This window comes from Rhincodon typus, chromosome 22 (assembly GCF_021869965.1).
Source record: "Rhincodon typus isolate 14 chromosome 22, sRhiTyp1.1, whole genome shotgun sequence".
Classification (NCBI taxonomy): Eukaryota; Metazoa; Chordata; class Chondrichthyes; order Orectolobiformes; family Rhincodontidae; genus Rhincodon; species Rhincodon typus.
The window spans coordinates 28,442,879-28,455,242 of record NC_063353.1 but is presented as its reverse complement, the minus strand read 5'-3'; the positions used below and the strand labels follow the sequence as shown (position 1 = coordinate 28,455,242).

The 12,364-nt window shown below is 38.3% G+C and overlaps 1 protein-coding gene across 1 annotated transcript in view; it reads right to left on the bottom strand.

Annotated features, from left to right (window-relative positions):
* LOC109917966 (gamma-secretase activating protein) overlaps window positions 1–12,364 on the bottom strand; it is a 92,661-nt gene that overhangs the window by 53,143 nt on the left and 27,154 nt on the right. Inside the window, exons 8-12 of the mRNA XM_048610535.1 lie at window positions 11,104–11,153; window positions 8,933–9,037; window positions 7,659–7,721; window positions 6,116–6,159; window positions 838–923 (exon numbers count right to left, since the gene is read on the bottom strand). Of these exons, the coding sequence (XP_048466492.1) occupies window positions 838–923; window positions 6,116–6,159; window positions 7,659–7,721; window positions 8,933–9,037; window positions 11,104–11,153 (348 nt within the window). The remainder of the gene's footprint in view (window positions 1–837; window positions 924–6,115; window positions 6,160–7,658; window positions 7,722–8,932; window positions 9,038–11,103; window positions 11,154–12,364) is intronic.

Sequence of the window (12,364 nt, the reverse complement as noted above, 5' to 3'; positions counted from 1 at the left end):
TTATGGCAGGAGGTTCTTTTTAATAATGTAATTCTGTACATAACTCTGAATACCGCATATTGTATTATTTAGTTTTAATCTGTAAGATAGTATTTCAAAGAAGCCCAAGCATGAAGACAGTTTTTGACCTTGCCTTTTCTGTGGCCAGTATCTTGAATCCAAACTACCGGATGTGGGCATTTTAAAAAACCCAACACAAAAAAAGACTGACCATGAGTAAGTTTGAACTTAGGCCCCTTTCCCATCATTAATTTTGTTTGCCAATTCCTGTTTCGGCATTTCTCTGTAAAAGACACATGCTGCAAATGTTCAACATTTTAGGTAGCACAAGCTGCAAAGTCCATTATCTCCACTTGGTGATGGCCGTACACTATTGCATTTGGGATTTAATTTTCAATCTACAATATAATGGAGAATCAAAACTTTAAAATTAATGCTATAAGGAATTATGACTTCATGAAGCTAAAACATCGGTTTGCTTCTAAGTCAATTTTGTTTGAATCAGATATAAAAAGTAAAAGTTGCCTCATATGACTGAGGGCATTAATGGTCATTGTATTGTATTGAATTACAGTGATTGCCACTTGTAATTCAGCTAATACATTAACATCATTTCAATTTATTTTTAAATAAAACCTAAATTAAATAATTTTGTATCCTCATTATTTTATTAGGTTGAATGAGCAAAGACTTGGCCATTACCTTATTACCAAAACTGATGAAATGAACTGTTTTGAATTCTCTTACTAATCAAAAACCTTCACTTACAGTTCCTGGAAAACATGCACTTTACCACAAAACAAAAGGAAAACAAATCAGTCCATTTATATTCGCTACCTGCACGATTTGTGAAAACGTGCAGATTCAACAATTCCAATGAATTTTCTTGTTGTTGAAAACTATTGTATCCAAAATTTATGAGCCTGAAAAAAAGGCAGCACAATTTGGCATTAAACATCCATCCATAACATACATCACAAGAAAATTGAGACAATTTTCACACACGAGGCATTCTGCATCTCCTATATAACCAGTAATCTACCAGTAGGTGGATTAAGGTAATTTACAATTAAGAGGTGTACAGGATGAAGAACCAATGTTTGTGCGTCCTCAACCCAACAGGTTTCTAAGCAAATTTGCTGATGGTAACATTGTAAGGATAAGCATCCAGGGCAACTATATGTCAGGTTTGTGCTGAATGTAGGACAAATTATACATATTTTGTTTCTTCAACAATTATTTCACTGAAGAGAATTAAAATACAACAAACATAATCAATTTGCACATTTTGGTAATGGGTTTGAATGGAATGTTACAAGTGCCAACTGTAGCTATGATCTTTCTTATTCTTTAAAACCTGTTTAACCTCCATATATAAAAGATACATCATTCCACCAGGCAAACTACTGAATAGGTCTAAAAAGCTGTATTTTCACAGAGAAACATTAGGGATGACCCAAATGTGGACATTTCACCAACATTTCTGATACATCCAAATTTTCTGGTAGGAGATTGGGGCAAGGAGAGGAGAAAAGCTCAAATAGCCCTGCTGGATACCATTTTAGCTATTGCAAAGGCCTTAACTAATGAGTGTGGGAGTCACAAAATGATGGAATAGATGTGAACATTCTTGATGGGTGAACAAAGTCTATGTAAGCATAATGATCTGAACCTTTTTGTAAAATCATCTTGCTCTTTAAACTTTAAAAAAGGCTGCAGCTGTCAATGATTATTAAAACAAAAATTCTGCTGGGCTGCTTTGACTGACAGACCATCTGATTTGGATTTTTTAAAAATTAGTATGTGTTCATGCAGTTTCGATGGAGTTGTCTACTAACATTTCCTTCCAACATGTACAATTATATCATTATGATATGCTTCATTGAGTTTCGATTTTTAAAACAAATCCATTCAGGAGATGAGGGCCAGCATTTATTGCCCACATCTAACTGCCCAGAGGGCAATTCAGAGTTAACAACATTGCTGTAGGTCTGGAGTCACATGTAGGCCAGAACAGGTAAGGATAACAGAGTTCCTTCCTTAAAGAACATTAGTGAACCAGATGAATTTTTCCTGACAATCAACAATGGATTCATGGTCATTATTAGACTCTTAATTCCAGATATTTATTGAATTCAAATTCCACTATCTGCTGTAGCAGGATTTGAACCAGAGTCCCCAAAACATTAGCTGGTTCTCTGGATTAATAGCCCAGCGATAATACCACTAGATCATTGCCTCTTTCATGGCTATGGTTATTTGAGCTAGGGGTCGGAGTTCACAGTTTGATGAACAATTTGAGTGGCTATTAAAAGATTAGCTTTCTTTGATGTGTTCTTTGAATAGAAGTTTGTTTGTTTTTATAAGTGATCAACCACAAAAGGGAGATGGTGCACAGTGGCAACATCATTGGACTAGTAATCCAGAGGCCCAGACTGTTTCTCTGCAGATACATGTTCAAATACCACCATTGCAGCTGGAGAAGTTTAAATTCAGTTCATAAAATTTGGTCACTTTATACAAGCTAGTCATAGAATGTTGACTGTGATAACTATCATCAATTGTTATTAAAAAATCTACCTGGTTCACTAATATCCTCAAGGGAATAAAGGCAAGTACATGTAACTCCAGATTCACAGTAATGTAGTTGACTCTAGCCATTCAGTTCAGGGCAATTAGGGATGGGTAACAAAAGCATTCTTTATCAGTGATGCCCACATCCCATAAAAGAATAAATTTTAAAACTTGAGAAGATTTAGAAGTTTAAATAAGATTTCATGAATGCGAGGTTGGGTTGGGGACCGCTTTGCAGAACACCTACGTTCAGTTCGCACTAACCAACTGCACCTCCCAGTCGCGAACCATTTCAACTCCCCCTCCCATTCCTCAGACGACATGTCCATCCTGGGCCTCCTGCAGTGCCACAACGATGCCACCCGAAGGTTGCAGGAACAGCACCTCATATTCCACTTGGGAACCCTGCGGCCCAATGGTATCAATGTGGACTTCACAAGCTTCGAAATCTCCCCTCCCACTACCGCATCCCAAAACCAGCCCAGCTCGTCCCCGCCTCCCTAACCTGTCCTTCCTCCCACCTATCCCCTCCTCCCACCCCAAGCCCCACCCCCATCTCCTATCTACTAACCTCATCCCGCCCCCTTGACCTGTCCGTCCTCCCTGGTCTGACCTATCCCCTCCCTACCTCCCCACCTACACTCACCTTTACTGGCTCCATCCCTGCCTCTTTGACCTGTCTGTCTCCTCTCCACCTATCTTCTCCTTTATCCATCTTCTATCCGCCTCCCCCTCTCTCCCTATTTATTTCAGAACCCCCTTCCCCTCCCCCATTTCTGAAGAAGGGTCTAGGCCCGAAACGTCAGCCTTCCCTCTCCTCTGATACGGCTTGGCCTGCTGTGTTCATCCAGCTCTACACCTTGTTATTTCATGAATGCGAGTTTGTTTGATTGTCAAGCGTATATATAGGGAAAGATGCATAGATTAGTTTGTGGTTTTTTCTTCATCTCCACAGTGTTTCTGAGGTGGAGGCTGAGTGAGTGACTGTGGAAGTTCCACAGAGGCTATGGAGGCACAGGGTAAAGAGTTAGCTTGGGGTCCATGCAAGACATGTTAGCACTGAGTTAGCATGGAGTCTATGAGGTACCATGGGTGGTGCAGTAGGATTACAGAGACTAATAACTTGCAAAGCCACTGGGAAGAAGTCCAGAGAGAATCAAGACAGACCTTCCAAATCAGCCCACCCAGCACATCTTCACACCGCTACTGGGATTGGGAGGTCTGATTCAAACCTGTTTCTGCACCTCCAAAGTAAAAATTGCACATTTGGGGCATTTCTCTTTTGAAAAAGTCAACTCCTAAGCCACCTCTCTCAGTAACAAAACCTAGCCCTAGGAATTCTCTGCCCCCAAGTAATCAATGAGAAGCTGATAGTAAGTTTGGTATTTAAAAACCTACAGAAAAGAAAGAGTAAGGAACCCCATAGTTTTAAAGCCCTGAGGATTAATCAAGCACAAGAAATATTGCCATAACTCTTGATTTTAATACAGCAAAGCAGTTGGGGGTGGGATGGGGTGACCATAGCAGGATAAATCCAAACAAACTAATTACCATTGCATACTCTTAATTGTCAGCAAAGTGATGGAAGTTGTTGCAATCATTGCTCACTCATGCTCCATATATATTTTTCCAGGAACACTCTGCTAATGACCTCAATACGGCTTTATCCATATAAAGACAAAAGAATTGTTTTCCAGTGGTGAGGCAAAATTGATTGCCAATCATGGAATGCAACATTAAACCAAGGCACCAAGGAGATTAGTGAAATTTAAATCACTGGAGATTAAGGGAAAGCTCTCAGAAGGCCTGCGACAGAGGGTACAAGTTGTTTCTGGCTAGTCATTTCATTGTGTTTGAGTGGATACTATTTGCAAGAAGCATACAGTGATTTGCAAAGGCTTCTTTGGCAGCAATACGCATATGCACATCCACCACCAGTTGTAAAAGGACAATAAAATCGCTTTAGGAGGCGATGGCCGCATGGTAATATCACAGGGTTATTAATCCAGAGATTCAGGTAATGCTCTGGGGATCCGAGTTCGAATTCGATCATGGCGGATTCAATAAAAATCTGGAATTAGGAGTCTAATGTTGTCCATAGTGATTGTCAGGAAAATACCTATCTGGTTCACTAATGTCCTTCCCTACATGTCCGACCAGCCCCACAGTGATGTGGTTGACTTTTAACTGCCCTCTGGGCAATAAATACTGACCTAGCCAGTGATTCAAACATCACATGAATGAATTTTTAAAAAGTGGCATGAGGTACATAGAAACAAAACCAGCTGCAAATTCCCCTCCATCACCCCAAATGTGAATCTATAATCACATCCCTTCATCATCATTGGGTCAACATCCTAGAACTCCCCAACTAACAGCACTATGGTGGTACCTTCCCCACTCTGGCTGCAGTGGTTTGAAAAGAAAGCTTTTCACCATCTTCTCAAGAGCATCCAGAGATAAAAGACATCGATGCTGGTCTTGCTGGCAATGCACAATCCTGAGAATGAGTAAATCTTAAAAAGGAACTTCAAGGTGCAAATTTACGAATGAAGAAAATTTCAGAAAAGCACTGCCATAACTGTATCGCAAAATAAGCAACAAATATTCACACCATCATTTTCACCTTCATCTACAGACATACCAAAATAAAATAATGTGAATTTATGACTATGAAGATCTCATTTTCTGTCAAAACGACAGCTAGCAAAGCAGTGGTTTTAATTTAAGAAAAGTATGCAAGACCCCGGGACTCAAAAACATTTATAAGTTTAGTTAGAATAAAATTAAAATCACACATAACAGCAGAAGAAAAATATGCTTTGTAGGCATTTTTGTAAGACACAGCACCATGTGTGCTGCCAACCATTCATTCACAGATGCTGACAACATGCAGAAACAGAGCAATTTGATTCTCATAGAACATGATGCATCCCTGATCGAGTTCTTTATGTAGACATAGTTCACTAGTACCTAACATTTTAACAGATTGCCTACCAGTAGCACAACACCAAACTGCTTTCAAATAGCATAATCAGCTTTCAAAATAGAGGCTTTACAAGGGTATGTGGCTCAAAAAGAATAGAAAGTTCAAGATCCAGGCCTTCCTCAATTAAGAAGGCATCAAAAGGTAACACCAGGCAATTCCATGTGACTCAGACCACTGTAGTGGGCTTGGAAACACTAATCACTGAGTTGTGAGACAGTTTGTCTAGAGGCTGATGTGTCTCTGTCCAAATATATTCCAGGGTCTCAAAATAAAGGGAAGTGAAAGAAACACATTAAAAGGAACCTCTTGTGGTGGTTAAACAAACTTCAAAACTACAATTTGATAAAAGGGAACATGAGTAACCATTTTCTTTTTAAAAATCCCCAGTAGTTTACACACTGTAAAGTTAAGTTATTTCTAAAATTATACATCATTAGGTTGTTAAAAGTAAATTCATACAACCCAAGATCATGTTTATATTCTCAGCACTGTTGGGGACTTTTTAAACAAAAATATAAACTACAAGTTGACTACATGTGAATCATAGCTTACCATAATTTTGTAACTGTTAAAGAGAATCCAAGAGGAAATGAAAGCTATCAAAGAACAAAGAAATGCATCATTATAACCAATTTCAAGAAGACCATTCATCACGAACCAGATAGGCAGCACACAATAATTACAAAGAAAGTGGTAAGAATTTGCATATTTTACGTTGATTTGGTCTCATTGACAGCAACATAAATAAATCTCCCAAAATAGGAGCTTGGGCACATTGAATAGTCTGTCACTGAACTACATAAAACAGAGAACTAAACAGGAAATTCAAGATTTGTTGTAACTTCCTTAAAAATCAGTTTCTAAAAATAACAAATAAATAACTGCCCTTGGCTCTGCGTTCTCTTTTTACCTTTTTAACCCCACATTTACTTCTGAAATCCTTCTGGTCAGGTAACAAAGTGATATTCAGACATTATTGACCTCTCCACTGTGAGGTATCTAAATTGACAGGAATAGAGGCAGGTATGGGTAATTGACTATTCTGCGCTTGGGTAATCGAGACAGTATGAATTCCAGAAACACCAGCTGCTTTTTGCCCCAAATCATTTGGATTTTTCACTAACTGCAAGTACAATTCACTCAGAAACTTCAACTTCATCCTACATAATGAATATCACCTTCCGATCTGTTGCTGTGGTTCAGTCACATGGTAAATACAGATGAGGGGAGGTCACTCAAACAGAGTGCCCTTGACGATGTTATCTAACTATCTACAGTACACAAACGCCCATTCTGACGGCCAATCTTAATTTGTCCTTTAAAATGTTTTTACTTTCTGCTTGCTTAGTCTTGAAGTTGAACTGTTATTTCATCCATTTAAAATAAAACAAATACCGTATCATTATAGAGTCACCGAAGATTTTTAAAAAAGGTGGAGGTAAATAGATTTTGGGCCAAAAAGGGAAGCCAACTGTTATCAGGTGTAGGCAGGAATGTGGAGTTGAGGCCACGATCAGATCAGTCATCATCTTATTGAATGGCAAAGCAGATCAATTCCTAGTTCTAATTCCCATGTTCATATACATGTACAATAAACTTGCATAATCCTATAAGGCATCATCATAGTTACTTCTTTCGAAGATTGAAGAGCCAATTTCACATGTTTATTCTTCTATGATATGTGACTTACCTAGTTATGTAGACTAGCACATCATATAGCCTCCTGATTAAAATTAAATCGGTGAATGGAAAAAATGCTGACTGTATCACTGCCACTATAACAGCTATTAAATTCAAGTTTGTACATACTTTACAGTGAATACCCACTCCAGGTGAACGGAAAAGCATTTCAGGTCACTGCATATGGAACACTCCAGTAATGTGTTGTATGTGAGCATGTGCTGCATTTGGACGAATGTCAGGAATTTCCATATTTATATGGAATAAGATTTTCACATGCACATCTTATTTGGCTACTAGATAATTTTTTGAAGATTTCCTCTCATATATGTCTGTGGAAACATACACCATTGACAGCAATACAAACAGAGGAAGAAATTAGTATAGTTAGAAGATATAAAATAGAACAACTTACCAACTTTTCATAGTTTCTGTCTGGGTAAAACTGGATGCACATCAGAAGTGCATTGTTTTCCTCCTTATAAATAAACAATTCATCATCATTATGGGAGTCTCTGATAGTGAAAATAAAAACTTGGCACTGGAGTAAATATTACACAAAACACTTGTTATGCGCAGCAAAAGGACAATTTACTGTTGTAGTTAATGGAAATCAACTGTCCTCAGTCCTTCAACATGAATGCATTGTACATTTTATCCATTTAGTAGATGTGAAGTGGTAATTTTGCAATTGAGTGACTAAGTTCTCTACAATTCCACTTCTGTCATAAAACTAAATTAAAAATAGAAAGTACTGGAGAAACTCAGCTGGCCAGGCAGCATCTGCAGAAAGAGAAACAGACTTAATATCGAGTCTGATATGACTCTTCTTCAGGACTTCATACAGGACTCAAAACATTAACTGCGTTTCTCTCCACAGATGCTGCCAGACCTGCTGAGTTTCTCCAGCATGCTCTGGTATTTATTTCAAATTTCCAAAACCTGCAGTATTTTTTCCTGAAGTAGTTATATAGTAGATTTAAACTTCTTAAGTAAAACTTATTTTCAACTATTTTTGTTAATGCCTTACCTGTGCAATATTGCCTCACTTTCTTTTATAGATTCATACAAGCAGACACTACAAACCCACATTATTGGGGTGGTCACATTTTGTAACTGGCACAGAGTGTCATGGCTGATTTATATTATGACATTCAAGAGAAGTTACAAGTCATTAGCAAGGTCAGTGCCAAATTACCCTCAATGAACCCCGGCGTGGAAAGAAAAATTGTAACAGGTGATTTCCATCTCAACGCTATCTAGTGAAATATATGGAACGTGTGTATATGAACTGAATAACCTGCAAATTTTCAATGACGGCACACTTTCATGAATAAATGTACAGGTAAGAAACTGAAAAGTTGCTGATTACAACAGAAATCTTTTGTCAGTTTTGGTTCAGTGATAGCATTCACAGAGTTGCTGTATTTTTTTTTGGACCAAGACCCAATGAGCCCTCACATGTGAATGTAGGATTTCAGGCACTTTACAAAATAAAAAGTTTGTTATGTGTCCCAGTCATTAATTATCTCTCAAATAACATTGTCAAAAACAAGTTACCTATTAACTTCCCTCACTTTCTTGTGGGACTGAAACCAAATTGCTACAATTATGTTGTGTCCCTTTGTTTCTTTGAATATTTCTTTACCCCAAAATGAAAAATGACATTTGCAACAAATGATGTTTTACCTTTTCAGCGATATAGAACAACCTCTGTCCTTGTGTATCCCACTGTGCCCACAAAATATCTTCAACCACAATATCTTTGTGAAGTCGATCTGGATTGTGAACTGTCTAAAATGAATTTAACACAAATCCATGTAGCCAGAAAACAGATACAATTGTATCAAAATTTAATTGATATTCAATTATCAATTTAACTACATCAAAATTATTCCTATGCTTGAGAAGTTTTTTTGTTCACAAATCATCCCTAGTTGGTGCAAGAAAAAAAAAGTTAAGAAGCTTGCAACAATCTCACATTTGTCAACCAATAACTTCTATTTTTAAAGTTAATGTCCAAGAAACTTGAGAATAAATCCAAAAGACACCACAAACTACAATAATTTACAAGACAGAACAGTAATACAATCTAAAATTCATGTACAACTTACTTCTAACACCCACAATTAACAGATGGTAAACAATAGTAATAGTGATCGAGCACTGCACAGCAAATGCGATCAGAACAGAGTCCATAGATTTCTCAGGAAATCTCCCCAAAAACTTTAAAGACACAGCAGGTCATCAAATTTACTAGGGGTTCCAATTCTCCACCATCACCAATCCAGCCTCAAAATTCCTCCCAAGAGCCACTGTGTTATGGATTGCCTCAATGACTGATCCTATTCAAGTTGATCACCTGCCTGTCCTGGGTCCACACGCTCCTTGACTCCAAAAACTGCACTCCAGTGAGGTTGTTGACTTGCTCGCTAAGCTGGCTTGTTTTTGTTCAGGCATTTTGTCACCATGCTAGGTGACATCATCAGTGGAGCCTCTGATGAAGTGATTTTATTCCACTCCGCTTGGAATTCACACTTGCCGGTCCGTTATGGTGAGTAGTCATTTCCAGTTTTGATCTGTATGGGTTTGTATATGGGGTCCAATTCTATTGGTTTGTTGATTGAAGTATGGGTGGGGATCTTTGCCAAAACTTTAAACTGCACTCCAGTATTTATCCATTGGCACAACTCCAGCTTTTCACCAATGGCTGGTCTCACCAAACAAGATCTTTCCTAAAATTTTTCTTCGAACTTTCATCTTGCTCAGCTGCATCAATCAGTCACTGCTTTCCTGGCTTCTTAAACCCTACTCTCAGCTCTAGTGATCTAATAGTGGCACCCGGCTTTCTGTGAGCCACAACTGTCAGAAATTTTCCCAAGCTCTGACTGCAACAGTTGGCTGCCTAATAATTCCTACAACTTGCCCTGATTTCTAAAAGCAAAGAGATATCCAACCACTCTTGGCTGCCAAATGGGTCCCGAACAATGTTCACTCAGTGTAATTCAGTTACCTTTTCAGCATTACAGTTCAATAGCCCATTTATTGTATGGAAATTGCTCCCCTTGCCTCTTCCTACTTACTGACCTTCAGCTGCTGTCTATAATCTCTTGAATCTTCTACAACCCTGAATAACCTGTTGAAAAACTTGCAACAAGTCTCTTTCCTACTGCTGCACAAAATTTTAAGTTGCCACTGAGCAACTCTTGAACTAAGCATGCACTGAATGTTACATTTCACAGAAAAGATTAATGTCCCTGGTACAACTGGATACATAGGAAATGGATCTCATCACAACAGTACTAACTTTGCATACTTCTTCAAGTTTATATTTTATTAAAAATTCTTTTTGTTACTATGATCAGCTTGCCCCGACAAAAGTCTTCAGAACAATTTCTAAATCCAACTTGATCTCTAGGCGATAACAAGGTGTAGAGCTGGATGAACACAGCAGGCCAAGCAGCATCAGAGGAGCAGGAATGCTGACGTTTCAGGCCTAGACCCTTCTTTCTGAGGAAGGGTCTAGGCCGGAAACGTCAGCCTTCCTGCTCCTCTGATGCTGCTTGGCCTGCTGTGCTCATCCAGCTCTACACCTTGTTATCTCAGATTCTCCAGTTCATATCATGGGGCATTTCTACCCTTTCCATACAATTCTCATGTTTCCAGACAGGGGAGATCTGTAAAATACTGTGAAATCGATGCAGATACAACTCTAAATCAGTGTTTTCAAGAACATAATTAGCAGAATTAACAATCAAATTTGAATGGCTTTGTTCATCTTTCTTCCTTTAAAGCAAATTGCACTTCTAATATACAATAGCCTTCCACCTTATTCCACAGATTTCAAATATCTAGCTTACCGCTCTGTAACCTTCTTCAATAACCACTGGTATGAGAATATGCTCAATGCCTGAACAAGAAAGAAAAAAAAAAGTGATAGGATATACAAATTTTGTTGGATATACATATTTCTGTTTAAAAGACAACATTCTGGCGCTTGGATGCATTCATGAAATTATTAGAGTGCAGCAAAATATTATAACTGTCAGGTAAATGAAAGAAGAAACTGTAATTACAGAGATGCTACATAAAAGATTCACTATCTCCTTTGACCATAAGGGAGAGGATAAGTACTTTTTGTAAAATTACAAAACGTATGATGCTGTGTGATGTATAATATGTCACTTTATTTTTAAGGTCAAGCAGCATTTAAACTATAAAGTAAACATATTATGAAGCAAATTAGAGGGCACCAGTTAGTAATGAAAATTTGTATATTGGCAACTGCTTGTTAATGCCCAACTTCAGGTCTAGAGGCAAACAACTGGCATTATTTCCCAGTATTTTTCAAATAAAAAATTATTCATCACTGAGTTTTCCATTCTTTTAGTTGCAATGTATTACTATTTTATGAATGCAACACTTGAGCCAATCAGATGGAGACTTTGAACATAAGAAGTCTAAACCTTTCTAAAAATGTTTAGAAGAACAATGTCTGTATGTGGCAATTTAACCAAAACTGCTTGCTCGATGTATTTTTTGTAACCTTGTTTGCAGATCAGGAGAAACAAAAAAAGTGTTCCCAAGACCTGTGAACAAATCCTCTCCCGTGATTTACCCACTCATTAGTTGTCAGGTTCTCTTGCACTTACTCACCAGATATGGTCTACTCTCCCTCCTTATTGCCATTCCAGCCTCCCTCATCAGCACCTCAATGTTTATCAATGTGTATGCTCTCACCCCAACTCTTCTTGTTGTCATTCCAACCAAATCCCTTATCAAAAAAGTGTTTCCCCATCATCTTTCCCTTATGGTGGCCAGTCCAACATTTGCTTGGCATCTTGCTATGATCTCTCGTGGGTGCCAGAGACCGGCCCCCACAACTACAGTTTTCTACCACTGACATCCTCATCTTGCAGCTAGCCAACCTGTCGATCTGGTAAGATGCTGGTAGGGAAAGGAGCTTTTTTTTTTAAAAAAAAGAAAAAAGTGATAATGAGGACCAGCCATTAAAATCAGGATTTCCACATCCCCAGAGATTTCCCACAAGGAGGGTGGCCCACTCCCTTTCCATAAAGACAGTGGGGAGCTTGTGTACAGAAACATGCACAACACATCACT